We start from the raw sequence: 16,381 nt of genomic DNA, 5'->3' as shown, positions 1-16,381 counted from the left end.
TCCCAAGAGAGGAAGTGACAACCTTTACAGGCTCAACATATGGGTGCGTCAGGCTGAGTACCACCAGCCAACCCAAACCATCTGGCTGGATCTTGTAGCAATTAGCTCAACCCCTATCATCCTCATGCTTCTGGCCTCCAGGCTCTAACTTTGTAGGGCCCAGGGTTCTCTGAAAGCACTTAGGTACCAAGCCTGGCTGTGGACAAGACCACAGAAGCACGACCGAGCAGCTGGTGCCCTCTGAAACACACTGACTTCTTGGCTGAGGGCATCTCGAGCCTGAGTTCTGTCCATCTGGTGGAAACTTTAGGAAGCATTAGGGCTCAAGGGGGACAAATGCTCATTTTGGACAGAGAAATTTGCTTCATCGAGGAGGGCAGCTCTGTTGTTGGATCAGGAAAGACAGGCTGGAGGCCCCAAGCCAGATGTCAGCCCAAGCTCCCTGGTAGAGCCCACCCAGGCCTGGAAAGATTCCTTAGAAAAGCAGAGGGAGCCAGTCTCTGGGATGACTCTAGGAAGGCAAGTTCTTTATAGCTTCCAACATCATGCCTCTTATGAATATAATCACACAATTACAGGGTTTAGAGTTGGAAAGGATCTCAAAGGTAAATCTTTCCATTTTAAAGATGAGGGAATGGCTGAGGGGTTCAGTGATATGCCCAAGATCACACACAGGTTGGGATTCAAGTCCAGGTCCTCTGACTCCAAAAGTCACTGTGTACCACTACAACTGATCCTTTATTACTTGTTCCTTGAAGGTCATCCTGCCATCATCTGTCCTGATGGAAACTAGTCAATGATTTGAGGGCAAGGGGAGGTTCCAGAAAATTGGTGAACAAATTCCCTTCTCAAATAAACAGAATTTTCATTTTTTAAAAAATTTCTCTCATCCATCATTCATCATTGGGCATCAGCTCAACCAAGCCATCAGCCTGTGGTTCTGTCTCTAAGGGCTACCCAGGAGAGGCAGAGCTGGTTAAGGATAAGGGATGATCCCCCTCCTCTGGAAGTGGCAAGACCCAAGACTCATCAGTATTCAATGAGGTCCCATCCTCCCTTCACTATCCTGTTGGGAGTTCCCCTTGGATTCTTATGATCTGCTTTAACATGAATAGATGTGATAGATGGGGAAGAAGAGACATGGACATGTCTAGGTTAGATCACTATGGCCATCCTCAGAGGCTTGGCTGTCATATCCAAGGCATTCTAAAGCTTCCTTTAACAACCCCTTCTGCAGTGGACATGGACTTATGTGCTTGGTCTGTATCATAACTAAGGGCAAATAAGTTTGAAGCCAGTTAATAGAACAGAGAATGTCACAGCCAAGAGAGACCTTAGAACACAGTCTGAGGGAGAAAGAAGGAACCTGAGAATGCTGTGTATTAGACTTGGAAGAGATGTTAGAACATGGATTATAAGAGCTAGAAAGGACCTCAGAGTGTCAGATGTGAGACCGAGAAGGACCTTAGAACAAAGACTGGGGGAAAGGGATCTTAGAATGAAAAGAAATGTCAAAGCTGGGAGGGTCCTTAGAACCCAGGGTTGTCAGAGCTAGGAGGAGCCTTAGAACCCAGAAGGTCAGAGACAAGAAGGATCTTATAGACCTTATACACCTTTCTTAACTGATAGATGAGGAAGCTAGAGACACAAAGATTGGGACCTATGGAGATGTCTCCATAGACACATTACACCTTTAGCATTCTGGGTCCATCTAGGCCTTAGGCTTACCTGGCATGAGGAAGGTGGTCCGTGTGGCAATGTTGATCTCCTGGAGGTGCTCAAGAGTCTCTGTGTGGAAGAGGCGAATGGAGGATCCCAAGGAAAAGGCCATCCAAACTCCACTGCCCGCCTTCACCATATGTGTCACACTAGCTGCCTCATCCTGGTGCGCCTCAAAGCTTTGCTGTAACACACAGGGAGTCAAATGTCAGGAGAGGGAGGCCTAGACCCAAGAAGCCAAAGACAGCCTCCCCACCTTGAGGCCAGGACTGACTGACCCTGGCCTAGGAGGAAACACCTGTGGCCAGGGCCATGAGCTCCCAACACTACTACCACCCTCTTCTGCCTCCCACCCCTCTGACATGTCCACTCTCTGACCACCTAAATCATCCCTGTGTTCCCTGCTCAGAGGAAGGGTCTGGAAGATAGTGGGTGATCCAAGGAGAGAACAAGCCAGCAGTCTCTGCCATCCTCCCTCCCCACCCCCAGCAGCCTCAGGGGAAGAGAAATGAGTGAACTCAGCACTCCAATCCCATTAGGATGCAGAGCCCCAGAGGACGAGATCTCCAGATGTCCAACAAAATTGCTTTTCTAATACAGTCACATAAGAGGGGCGGGAAGGGGGGAACACTAGGAGAGGGCTCTGGGTAATGGGAGAAAGCAAGAAGGGAAATGTTTGCCTCCCTGGAAGAAGGAAAACAGGTGAGTAGCTACCTAAGAAGAAGCTGTTAGTGTCTCCAGGGCAGGCCCATCCACAGAGGCCAAATGTTCTGGAGGCTCAGGCCCTTGGAGATGCCTTATGCATCTCCAACTGAGAAGGACCCCCAGGGTGGAGATGGTTCCTGCCCACCAGACTGGAGGCTCTGGGAGATTGGGAATATGCTTCCTCCCTCAAATTGGAAACTTCCAAGGGGCAAGGCACATACCTTCCTCCCCCGAGACTGGGAGATTCTTGATGGTAGGGGCTTTGTCTCCCCCTCCCCCACTGGCAACTCACAGAAAGTAGGAATTGTCTTCTCCACCTGTCTGCCCCCCAGCACCTGGGCACTGATTATGGTCCTGAATGGGCTACTGTGGGTCTCTGTGGAGGGAACAGTTAGAAGCTTCTCCCATACAGCCCAGGAAGGAGGAAGATAACGTCACTCAGCACCCCCAGAGCCAAGGAAGGCACTTTAGGTTTTGCCTTGCACCCCTACCAGCTGCCCACAGCTCTGGTCAACCCTAAGCCTCTACTATTCCTCCTAGACAGATGTCTGGCACATTCCTACAATGAGATCTACACCTGTCCTCTGCCCTCATTTTATACAGTGGCCTTCGAGGTCCAGAGAAAGGAAGCAATTTGCAGATCGTCACACAGCTGGCAAGGAGCAGAGTCGTATTTGAAGCCAATGCTTCTGATGCCAGACTCTTATACCAGGCTGCCCTGGCTGGGGACTGGACGAGACCCATCCTATTTGCCCTCCTCAGGAGTTGCAGCAGGCAGAAAATGAAACAGCTCACACCCAGGGCTGGAAGACGATAATCCTAACAATGACTGAGGCTTACGGTTTTCCAAATGCTTTCCATATCTTCTCTCATTTGATTCTCACAACAACCCTTCCAAGGAAGTGGCAAAATTTGTACCATGGCTCTGGAGTCAAAGCCCTAGGTTCAAATCCTAGTGCTCTTCACTGCCTCTGAGTCTTTGGATATGTCACTTAACCCCAGTGAGTCCCTGATACCCCAACTGTAAAATAATAAAGGTGGACTAGATGCCCTACTCAAGTCCCCTTTCCTCTTTTACAGGCAAAGGGGCTAAGGCTCATCAAGGGGAGGTGGCCCACAGATAAGCTTGAGATGAAATTCAGACCTAGGTTTTTCCTTCCCCTCTACCACCCTTCCTCCCCTAAAGCAATTCTGGGCCTCGGAATGTCTGGGAACCTTCATTTTACCCGCAGTGAATAATCTCCCAGTAAAACTCTCAATTAAAGTGATAAATCATTAATCAAATTAAATGCTGCCATGCAAGGTCTAATCTAAATTCTCATATGTCAGGCATATCAATTATGATACTGAGTTGTGAGAACCACAGGCAGGATTCCTCCTCTTTCCATTTCTCTCCATTACCACCATCAAGCTGTCCTCTTTTCATCAAAATCTGCCATGTGGGAGACTCCCCAGCTGGGGAAGGGAATCTAGCAAAACATTGCTTAATGAGCACCAGCCTTGTGAGAACCCAGTTGGGCACCACCTCCTCCAGGAAGCCTTTCTGGATACTTGTTGCTCTTTGGATTTTCTTATAGCATTTTAAGATAGAGCTCTCCACTGTCCTGATCTCAGGTCAATGACTCCAGTCAATCAACCAGTTAATCAATAAACATTTACTAAGTGCTTACTATGTGCTGGGAACAGTGCATAGATGGCCTGCTTATCACATCTACAGATGATCCAAACTGCAAAGACCAACTAACAAACTAGATAACAGAACAGGGGTTCCAAAAAGATCCAGATGGTACTGAATATTAGCCTAAATGCCCTACGACAAAAGGCAATAGGAATAAATGTAAAATGCTGCATTGGGGCTAAAAATCATCTTCCCAAGTAAAATATTAATAGCAGTTTATCTGAAAAGAGATATGGAGGCATTGGAGAACTATGATAGCAGTCAATGGTGCCAGGATGTTTTGGTGGGAGGAGGTGGCTATTTTCCAGTATATAGTCAACAGTAATAGTGAATCAGAGTTAGGCTAATTCTATTTAAGTCAACAAGCTTACTGGGTGCCAGGGACCATGCTAAGCATTGGGGATACAGATTACAGCAAAATAGCTCCAGAGGGAAGAACCAGGCATAATGAGTGGAAATTCTAGAGAAGATGATTTAGGTTTGATATAAGGGTAAAATACTGAGCTGTGGAATGGATGGCCTCTGGAGACCATGCATGTCCCCCTTCCTTTTCCCTTTTTCACCCTCCTGAGTTAGCTTCTGGCTTCTTAGACTTTGCCCACAGTCCTTCAACATCTGTGGCCTCCTCCCCCAGGAACACTTAGGGGCACTCTCCAGCCTTCTCCCCTCCGGACATCCCTCTGTCTCATAGGCCCCCTCTTCTCCCCAGCCTCCATTCTGGGGAGGTGCGGGACATTCTTTCTTCCCTTCCTGGCTTTGCCTCTGCCCCAACAGTGGGTACGTTCCTCCTTTCTCCACTTTTCAATTCCCTCTTTGTGTCTTGTATTCCCACATTAGAGTGTAAACTCCTTGAGGGCAGAGACTCTTTTGTTGTATTTGTAGCACTGTGCCTGGCACACCGTAAGTGCTTAATAAATGCTTGCTGCCTCCCCTGGCTGTGCACTGTGATGCCCTCAGCTGAGGTCTTTAAGCAAAAGCTCTTGTGCAGTTCCTACAAGGGATTATTGTTCAGATACCAATTAGTCTCTACAGTCTCAGAGGAACAAGCCAACTTACAGGCTGTGATTCATACTATGAGACCACAAGCTCAGGGCCTATGTCATCTGCCATCTTTGTCCCCCTAGGGTAGAACATTGCAAATATTGCATCCATAACAGATCCTAGTTCAAGGAAATCCTCAGTTCTTTAGCCCTCCAATGACATTACTGCCTACTTCTATGTTTCCATAAGACCCCTGACACCCTTCACTCCCGTCCCCATAATCAGAGGAACAGAGTGGTACTGATTCTTGGAGGATGAACAAGGAGACAGATAGGGATTCATCCCAGAGGATACCTGGGCTAGGGCCTCTGCTGGCACACAGGTCTCTGACTCTGTTAAGTCCAGAGGATCAGAGGAAATCACAGACTATGAGAGGGAAGGGGAAGTGTAGAACAGAGACCACCAGGACTAGGAGGACCCTTAGAACTAATTATCTCAAAGCTGGGAGGGGCCTTAGGACCCAGGATGTCAGAGCTGGGAGGGCCCTTAGAACATAGGATGTCAGAGGGAGCCAAGATGGCAGAGTAGAAGGACGGACCTACTCTAGCTCTCCCCGCATAGCTCATAAAATATCTGTAAAAAATGACTCTAAACAAATTCTAGAGCAGCACGTCACAAAATGACAGAGTGAAAGAGATTTCCAACCCAAGATAGCCTGGAAGGTCACCAGGAAGGGTCAGAGTGGAGTGCAGCCCAACCTTGGCAATGCAGCACTGCATGGACAGGACTGGAGCAGGCCTCAGGGTACAGAATCACAGGTAGCAGCTGTGGTTCCCTCACTTCTTAACCCACAGAAGCCAAAGACAGCTTCAAAGGTTAGTAAGAAAGCTCTTCACCTGGGTGAAAGAGGGGTATGGATCCAGCCCAAGCCCCAGCCTCCAGGCAGCAGCAGTCATTGCAGCAGTGCCCACTTTAGGAGCCCTCTGCCTATAAGACCCTGGGGCAATTGAGTAGCTGATCTGGATCTCAGCCCTGAGTGGCAGTCCTGGGATAAAGTGGAGCAGCATGGTGGAGCTGGTGGTGATGGTGGAGAGGGAACTCCACTTACAGATCCTGGGCAGAAAAGAGTGCTTGTGGTTGCTCACAGACAAGAGTGCAGGCCAAAAGAGGGGTAAACTCCTCTCCCTTGATTGTGCCACCTTGAAGGAACTGAGAATTTACAGGTTCCTAGAGTATACCCTCCACTTGACAAAGGACTCAAATGTCAAGTAAATGGCTGGGAAAATACCCAAAAAAGGGGAAAAAAATAAGATTATAGAAGGTTACTTTCTTGGTGAAAAGGCATTTTCTTCCTTCCTTTCAGATAAGGAAGAACAAAGCATACCATCAGAGGAAGACATCAAAGTCAAGGCTTCTATATCCAGAACCTCCAAAATAAATATGCAATGGTCTCAGGTCATGGAAGAGCTCAAAAAGGATTTTGAAAATGAAGTAAGAGAGGTAGAGGAAAAATTGAGAAGAGAAATGAGAGCAATGCATGAAAATCATGAAAAGCAAGTCAACAGCTTGCTAAAGGAGATCCAAAAAATGCTGAAGAAAATAACACCTTTAAAAATAAACTAACCCAAATGTCAAAAGAGGTCCAAAAACCTAACGAGGAGAAGAATGCTTTAAAAAGCAGAATTGGCCAGATGGAAAAGGAGGTTCAAAAGCTCACTGAAGAAAATAGTCCTTTAAAAATTAGAATGGAGCAGATGGAAGCTAATGACTTTATGAGAAATCAAGAAATTATGAAACAAACCAAAAGAATGAAAAAATAGAAGACAATGTGAAATATGTCATTGGAAAAACAACTGACCTGGAAAATAGATCCAGTTGAGATCATTTAAAAATTATTGGTCTACCTGAAAACCATAATTTAAAAAAAAAAAAGAGCCTAGACATCATCTTCTGAGAAATTATCAAGGACAACTGCCTTGATATTCTAGAACCACAGGGGAAAATAGAAATGGAAAGAATTCACCAATCACCTCCTGAAGGAGATCCCCAAAGGAAAACTCCTAGGAATATTGTAGCCAAATTCCAGAGTTCCAAAGTAAAGGTAAAATATTATAAGCAGTCAGAAAGAAACAATTTAAGTATTGTGGAAATACAATCAGGATAACATAGGAATTAGCAGCTTCTACACTAAGGGATCGAAGGGCTTGAAGTATAATATTCCAGAGGTCAAAGGAGATAAGATTAAAACCAAGAATCACCTACTCAGCAAAACTGAGTATAATACTTCAGAGGGGAAAATGGAATTTTAATGAAATAGAAGATTTCCAAGTATTTTTGTTGAAAAGACCAGAACTGAATAGAAAATTTGCCTTTCCAATACAAGAATCAAGAGAAACATGAAAAGGTAAACAGGAAAGAGAAGCCTTAAAGAACTCATTAAAGTTGAACTGTTTACACATTCCTACATGGAAAGACGTTATTTGAAACTCATGAGACCTTTTTCAGTATTAGGGTACTTGAGGGAATATATGTGTGTGTATATGAGTATGTATGTATGTTTATATTATATATGTGTAGGTATGTATATGTACATAGGTGTATGTGTGTATATATATATATATACATATATATGTGTGTGTGTGTGTATATACACACACACACAGAGCACAGGATGAGCTCAATATAAAGGGAGAATAGCTAAAAAAATAAAATTTACTGTTGAATGGAATGTACTAGGAGTAAGAGAATGGAAGAGGTAGAAGGTAGTAAATCATCTCACATCAAAGAGGAAAGAAGGAATTTTTGCAATGGAGGGAAAGAGGGGGGAAATGAAAAGAAATAATTGAGCCTTACTCTCATGGGATTTGGCTTAAGGAGGGAATAACACACACTCAATTGAATATGGAAATCTATTTTACCTTGCAGGAAGGCAAGGGGGAGGGGACAGAAGAGGAAAGATACTAGAAAGGACAGCAAATTGGGGAAAGGGATAATCAGAAGCAAACACTATTGTGGGAGAACAGGTCAAGAGAGAGAATGGAATAAATGAAGGGCAGGATAGGACAGAGGGAAATATGGTTAGTCTTTTACAATATAAGTATTATGGAAGTGCTTTGCATTGTTACCCACGTATGACCTATACTGAATTGCTTGTTTTCTCAGTGTGGGTGGGTGAAGAGGGAGGGAGAGAATATGGAACTCAAAACTTTAAAAATGAATGTTAAAAATTGTTTTAGTATGCAACTGGAAATTAAGCTATACAGGCAATGGAGTGTAGAAATCTACTTTGCCCGACAGGAAAATAGAGGAGAAGAAGGATGGAAGGTAATAGAAGGGAAGACAGACTGCAGGAAGGGGTTGATGGGGTGCATGCTGTCCTGGGGTGGGGGTGGGGAGAGATGGAGAGAAAATTTTGAATTCAAATTCTTATGGAAGTGAATGTTAAGAACTGAAAATAAATAAATCATATATATTTTTTTAGAAACATAGGATGTGAGAGCTGGAAGGGCCCTTAGAACAGAGAATGTCAGAGTTGGGAGGGCCTTTAGAACATGGAATGTCAGGGCTATGAGGGATCGTAGGTATACTGGGGTCTGAGAAATTCTAGTTACCTTCCTCCATTTTAAGGATGAAAAAGCTTTGGCTCAGATCAGGTAAGCTTGCTGCACCAGGTCACCCAGCAAGTCTTCACTCCCCACATTCAGCCATATTCCTGCTGACCCACTGCAGCCCCCACCCACCTCAGAATCACCAAACTGAGTTAAAGTCAAAAGTGTTGGTCCAGAATTAAACTTGATCTGAAGCAGTGGGCACAGGTCTACCTGCCTGCATGGGATCTCTCAGAATTCAATTAAATACAAATAGAACAGAGAACTCTATTCTGGTTTCTCTGGAGCACTAACAAGCCTGCCTCTGGGGCTGGTGGGACTTTAAAAAGGTATTTGCAAGCCTACTGAAGCCAGAGGGGAATTAATGGTAATCCATTCCCTTCCAGACACATCTGGGGTTTGTCACACCAAACATGACCTCATCCCTCACATAATAGACATGGGTCCCTGTCTGTAAACATATCTCCTCACATATATACATACATACACACACACACACACACACACACACACACACACACACACTCACACATCAGCATACACCCAGGGATGATCAGGTCAGTGCATGCTACCTTAGTATCATGGAAAGAAGATGGAGTCAGTAGACATGAATCCAAATCCCAGCTGTCATATTAACTAGCCGGTACTTAACTTTTCTAGCCTGTTTTTTTTTATCTATAAAATAGGGCTGATATTTCCCTTATAGGGTGTTAAGAAGAGGGCTGACAAAATGTAAGTTATTGTTATTAACCATCCTCCAGAGTCAGGTCAGATGAAGAGACCTAGGGTAGCCACTAAATGTATCAGAAATAAAGAACTGGGTTAGAGATGGGGGCAGATCAGGCTGTTTGCAGGTATCTGGGGGAATGAATCAGTGAGAGGAGCCAGGAGCTGGAGAAGCCCATCATGAATACAGGATCACAAGCTTTAGGGCCAGAGGAATCCTCAGATCACTTATAGACCAGAAAACTGAAAGCTGCAGAGGTGTCGAAGCAAGAGAGCTAATGTCTCCTTAGAGAAGAAAAAATTTTTAGAGAAACAGGGCAGTGTCATGGGAGGATTGCTGGAAATTCAGAAGGAACCCGGGGCCAGAAGAAACAGTGCCGTGCAGTGCCATGCGGAGAGCATCGGACCTAAAGTCAGGAGTTCAAATCCTGCTTCAGACAACAGTTCTTCTGGACTTCATTTTCCTCATCTGTCAAATGAAGGGGCTGGATGGAAGCCATTTTAGCTCAAGACCTATTATCCTGTAAACAGTTCGAATAGCAGGGTGACACTGAGGAAGTCACTTAACTACTCTGAGACTCAGTTTCCCCAGATAATTGAGAACTAAATGTCCCTACCTCACTTATAAAGAGCAAAGTACTTCATAAATAAATCTTAATAATAATAATGGCACATGTAGCCCTTTTAGCAAAGCTCTTTTTATAATAAGTGATGTCTCTGAGAATGGTACAAATGTGAATCTGTATTTACACACTCAGACTCACTGCATAATATATTTATTATTATTACTAAGTCCAAGGTCACCATGAGTACCAGAGACCACACTCAAACTAATGCTCCTTCTGTTGCTCCGTGATGCCAACTTGGTGAAAAACAACTTCAAGGGACTGAAAATTTCAGAGTTTCTAAAGAAAGATGCCCTTGTCACTTTCTCCCCCAACATGTGCTAGCGCATGCCCATGTGCACACACACACGAGCACACACACATGCATGCACACACTCATACAAACACACACTCCCAGCTCCAGGCTCTCCCACTCCTCCCACCTAGGAGGAGGAAAGCATGGGGGGAGTTATGCTGCTGGGATATTGGCATGCAGTGAAGCTCAAAGACCAAGCCCTTCATTTCCTCGCTCACCTCTCAGTTAATATGTTGTTCAACCTATTTTCTGAACACTAGGTGTCTGCTTTTCCACATGGAGGTTCAGAGTTGTTTAATTTCAATTAATTCCTAAGAGGATTTTTAAAATTTTTTTCTGAAACTCTCTGCTCCTGCCATCCCTCACCCACAGCCCGCTTCTAGGTCAGGGGCCAAAGCTCTTTCCAACATAGCATCTGACACCCCCCACTACTGAGGCAGGAACCTGAGGAGGGGATGCTCAACAGCAAAGCTGAGACTTATGCCCTGATTCACCTCATTTGACTCATAGGAATGGGAGAGACAGGACAGGCTGGAGTATCAGAGCTAGGAGAGAGTTCCACATGGTATTGTACAGTTGCAGCTTTTAGGGTCCTTAGAAGAGAGAAGATAGGAGGGTTTTAGGACACAGGATGTCAGAGCTGGGAGGGTCCTTAGAACACAGGATGTCAGAGCTGGGAGGGCCCTTAGAACACAGGATGTCAGAGCTAGGAGAGACCTGAGGACACATGTCAGAGCTCAAAAGGGACAAATTTTCAGAAGTAGAAGCAAATGTTAAGAGTTTAAGAGGTGAGACCAGCTAGTCTAACTCCTTTCATTTTACTCATGAGGAAACTGAGGCCAAGAGAAGGGAAATGATTCCCCCAAAGTCATGCACCTAAGACACATCAGAGCCACCATTTGAAATCAGATCTTTTGACTCTAGATCTAGAATTCTTTGTAACATACTGCTGTGGCTTCCTCGGCACCTACCCTTAGGATTTTTTAACCACCCCCACACAGGTCACATAATCTCTCAGCATGCCAGGTTACAGGGTCCAAGGATTAGATTTGCTCTACCAAATGGCAGAGCATTCCTCTAGAAGAGAAACCAACAATTCAGGGTTACAGACAGGTAGATTTTACTTCCGTACAAGGAGAAACTTCCTACCAATCAGAGCAGAGAAAAAATGAAAGGTCTGCCTTAAGAGCAGTGAGGCAGCTGCCCACCACTGGAAGTATCCAAGGAGAGGCTGGCTGGCCCTTTGTCAAAGTTACTGCAGAAGGACTTTTGTTGTTGATCTGAGTTGGACTAGATCGATTCAGAGTCCTTCAGAGAGTGTGTGATGCTTGACATCAGGTCACTTGTATCCAAGCCAGCCTGCCCAGTGGCCCCCCCACCCTCCCTTCCTGGGACTAACCCTAGAAGTTGTCCTGGGCTTCCAAGGGCAGTTCCTCTTTGCCGATCTCACCCTAATTCCCATTTGTCACCCTCTGAGCATCATCCCCCCACCCTTCCCATCCATCCCTTAGACACTTCTCCAGCTGGGCCCCTGAGAGGCCCCTGCTGCTATTCTGCCCACTGGAATTTGTGCTAACTAGGCTGATAAAAAGAAATGACCTCTTCTGTCCCTCAGAGAACAGGATCCATCCTCAGTGAAGAAACTGAGGCAAAAGGACTTACTCTGGATTCTACACCAAACAACTGGTAAGCAGCCAAGTGCTCCAGTTCAGAACTCTCCCTTAGGCTGCCTCTAAGGTAACAATGTAACAACATTCCTAGGGTGCTTTAAGGATTACCAGGAACAATGATTATTTCCATTTTCCAGATGAGGAAACTGAAGTTCAGAAAAGGGATTTGTCTGAAGTTCTGATAGTATGTGGCAGAATGGGGATTTGAACCTGGGGCCCCTGACGCCCAGGTGCTGGGTCCATCCCTCTTTCTCCTTTATCAGATTATGACTGCAGCACAATTGTGTTGTAGAAGACCTAGAGTGGAATCCCACTTCTGCCCCTAGCCCTATGACCTTGGGCAAGTCACTTTAATCATCTTTCATTCTGTTTTCTCATCATATAATGGAAATATTAATACCTGATGCACTCCTCCTTGCCCCCCAAAAAAACCTTCTGCCCAAGGATGTAACAATTGAAGCCCAGGCTTTGTAATTCCCAAAACATTCTAGAAATGGAATTCCCAGCATATTTCAATAACTGATCCCAGTTTCAATCTGATGGAAATATCAAAAAGGACCAAACTTGAGCCTGGTCAGACAGCAGCTTTATCACTGCCAAACAGATGGCACGGTGCGGGGAAGAGGCTCTGGGGCCCTTCAAATGACAGCACTACCTTGTCTATCTCACCCAGGGGCTCATCTCCCAAGAGGCAATTTTATATCGGACACACCTCTTACTTTACTGCCAAGGCTGGAGTCGGACCCAGAGCCCTCCCCACCATCCTGGCTGCCAGCCTGAAGTTCCAATGAGCCTCCAAATACATCCTAGAGACAGCTGACACTAGGCACCAAGCACATCCGATGCACCACACCTCCCCAAGATGAAAGCAAGTGTGGGAAGTGCTGATACTTCTAATAAGTTGGGGGGGGCACCAGGGGACAAGAGAGAGGAATTCAGAATCACAGTTCACAGTTACATTCTCCCTCGGTGCCGGAAAGATGCAGTGTTAATAAGGAGTGAATCAGACGCAGAGGGCAAGTCCAGGGGGGGAGGCTGAGACGTTAAAAGCAGTCGTTCCCTCATACTGAGATCACAAAGACCGTGGACCTCTGAGGCAATTTGATAGCGGAGCTCATTGCTGGCAAGGATGCCTGCCTGATTCCCTTCCAGGAGGCTGCCCCCTTGGAGGGCAGTGAGCCCGGCCTATGCCCAATGCCAGGTGACCCCATCCCCTCCCCACTCTGTGGATGGGGAGATGAAGGAGATAGTTCTATAGAACTTCCTTCTGTGATTACAACCGCTCAGCACTTCTGCCAGCCCTGCTCTAGACAGGCCTATTAGTCATCCTGTGACCTGAAGGCCCAGCCTTTTATCTGTCCTTCAAACGCAAAATCCCACAAGCTTCCATTAAGTGCCTACTGAATACATAGCACTGAGCCAAGACCTGGAGGTGGGGGGATGAGGGAGGGGAGATGCACAGTTTATCCCTCAGGCAGTGCAGTCTAGTTCAAGAGACACACAGACAAAGGAAGACTAATTGAGAGGTCATCTAGTCCAACCCTCACTTGACAGATGAGGAAACTGAGGCCCAGAGAGGAAATGTCTTGTCCAACAAGTAGCGGAGCCTGAAATCTGAAGCCAGATCCCCAGACTCTAAATCCAGCTTCCTTCCCAACACGGTGACGCTAATATACTCTATTTCATCAATCTTGTACAAAGTCATCATGCACAGCAACAGAACCAGCTCTACCCTGCTGGCAGGAGCTGATGGTTCAGTATTCCACGTGAGCACTGGCTCCTCAGCAGTCAGCAAATGCTACAAGTTAGAGGCTGATTTGTTTTTTACTTGACTGTCCAGACTTAAAAAAGTGTTACTAATGCAGAATAAACCTAAAAGTGTCAGTGCTGCATTCCACAAAGCCTGGTTATTAAATATATACCAACACACCCCTGTATCACACTATCAACACTGAGCTCAGCAAGAAATCTGTAGAAGGTCCAAGGAACAAAGTTATATAATAAGACTGGAGGCCTAGTGACTATTTGTGGTTGTGATTCAGTCATTTCTGACTCTTCAGGTCCCCCTTTGGGGTTTTCTTGGCAGAGATACTGGAGTGGTTTGAAATTTCCTTCAGATGAGAAAACTAAGGCAAACAGGGTGAAGTGACTTGGCCAAGGTCACACAGCTAGTAAGTATCTGAGGTTGGATATGAATCCCTGAAGATGAGTCTTCCTGACTCCAGGCCTGTGCTCTATCCACCGTGCCACCTACCTGCCCATGGTGACTATGGTTAGTGACAACGATAACAAGGATAAATAAAAATGATGATTTTTAAAACCGGCATTTGTAGAACATGTTAAAGTTTTCAAAGTGCTTTCTATCTATTATCTCTTATTATTTAAGCCTCACAACATCCCTGGCAATACCTTACCTTCCCAGATGAAGAAACTGAGTCACAGTAAGAAGGAGAAAGTCATAACTACAGTCTAAGACTTGGTCCTTAAGGTTCCATGGCTAATCCCAATTTTCTCTAGCATCCCATCTGCCAGTAAAATGACCGTACAGTTGCAGTGTGTGAACTTACATGACTGATGATAATAATGATAAATGAGAGCCACCATTTACATTGCACTTTACAAATGTAATCCTATTTGACTCTCACAACAATCCTGAAGGGCAGGTGCATTAATGTATTATCTTCATTTTACAGAGGAGGGAATTGAGGCAGGCAGAAGCTAAGTGACTTGCCCAGAATCACGCAGCTAGGAAGTGTCTGACGCTCTGGTCTTCCTAACTCCAGGCTCCAGAGCTCTGTCCATTGTGTCCCCTCTACCAGATGGGGCAGGAGAAAAGGATTCCCCTAGACAGTCACATGCCCTGGCTTCCTGGATGATCATGGAGCTGAAGGAGATGGAGAAACTGAGGGAAAGAGATATGAGGTGGGGATGAGCAGCAGAGCTTCCAAGGCACTGATTATCCCAACATATTTTACTGACTCCTGTTGAAAATTATCTCTTCAACCAATAACCAGCAAAACTAGAACCTGCCAGTGCTTCCCACTCCCCAAACCCAACAGAAGTGGAAATAGACCAACCTCCTGGAGGATCTATAACCTTATCACAGCTCTCTGGACCTTAGTTCCCTCAAGTATAAAATCAGGTGGTGGGCCAGAGGATTTCTAAGGGTTGGGGATTCATCTTCCACCTATTAGAGGCTTTTCTAACATGAATGATGGATGTTGTAAAGTCTCTCCCAATTCTGACCTTCTGTGTTCTAAAGGCCCTCCCAACTCTGACATCCTGTATTCTAAGGCCCCTTCCAGTTCTAACATTCTATGCCCCAAGAGCCCTCCCAGCTCTGACAGTCTGTGTTCTACCATCACAGATAATCTATATTCTAAGCCACCTCCCAGTTTTGTCATTCTAAGAGCCCTTCTGAAACTAACATTATGCATTTTTAAGTTTTATGTTAAAAGAGCCTCTCTGGCTCTGACATCCCATATTCTACAGTCATCTCTATATCCAACATTCTAATCTCGACTACAAGACTAGCAGGCTCAAAGCTGGTCTCAGATATCACTGTCTGGATTCAGTGTGAAAAGCATTAAAAAGATGCAAAGGGGAAAAGGGGGCAAGGACAAGGACACAAAGATGGAATCTGCCTGCTGGTTGGGAGAGTCCATTATGACCAGATGGTTGACAGAGAGGTGGGTTTGGGGAGTTGGGGACAGTGCAAGCCACAACCTTGTATCTAGATGCATCTTGCAGCTACTCTACTCATAGACGCATTTCACACTGGAAGAAGGCCCTGACATGGGGCGTTCCCTCATAGCTGGGTAAATAAAGCAATCTGGCCCAGTCAGGATGGCTGGGCTGCTTCCCGAGGCACCTTCACAGTGGGTTATGGGCTGAGTGATAAAACCCAGAATGTTGCTGACACAGCCTCACCTGCAGACACACAGTATTTCTCTGCCTCCAAATGCCAGTGTTAGAGCCCTTTTCTATAAATCCCCAGAGTGAGAAGATCAGCATTCAAGGCCATTACTGCGGAAGTGATTCAAGTAAGGTAAGGAAAGGATCAATTGACCATAGGGCTCCCGGGAGCTAGGGACCACAAGGAAACTGATAAACTGCCTGGCCAAGGGTGAGATGCGATGAGCCATAAGGCTGCCTTCTATAACTGGCACCAGCATCACTCGTGAAGTTAGTGCTGCCAAATGGGGGAGGGTGGCCCACAGGCCTGAGGAGCAAGAAGTTCTGTTATCTGATCACTTCTTAAAGGTATAAGACAAAGCCACATCAAGGACAGAATGCCAGAACTGGGACAGCCTTAGAATCTAGAATGTCAGAATCGGGAAGGCCCTTAGAACACAGGATGTCAGAGCTGGGAG

General features: G+C 45.6%; 1 protein-coding gene across 15 annotated transcripts in view; it reads right to left on the bottom strand.

The window, feature by feature from the left end:
* ARHGEF10L (Rho guanine nucleotide exchange factor 10 like) overlaps positions 1-16,381 on the bottom strand; it is a 250,377-nt gene that overhangs the window by 11,230 nt on the left and 222,766 nt on the right. For all 15 annotated transcript variants that reach the window (XR_011967038.1, XR_011967037.1, XM_072609073.1 and 12 more), the window contains one exon: positions 1,729-1,903. Coding sequence is in view for 13 of the 15 variants with exons in the window: in XM_072609073.1 (XP_072465174.1) it covers positions 1,729-1,903 (175 nt within the window). In the remaining 2 variants the exon portion in view is untranslated. The remainder of the gene's footprint in view (positions 1-1,728; positions 1,904-16,381) is intronic.

This window comes from Notamacropus eugenii, chromosome 5, assembly GCF_028372415.1.
Source record: "Notamacropus eugenii isolate mMacEug1 chromosome 5, mMacEug1.pri_v2, whole genome shotgun sequence".
Taxonomy (NCBI): domain Eukaryota; kingdom Metazoa; phylum Chordata; class Mammalia; order Diprotodontia; family Macropodidae; genus Notamacropus; species Notamacropus eugenii.
Note: the sequence above shows the minus strand (reverse complement) of the source record. Positions and strands in the feature narration are given on the sequence as shown.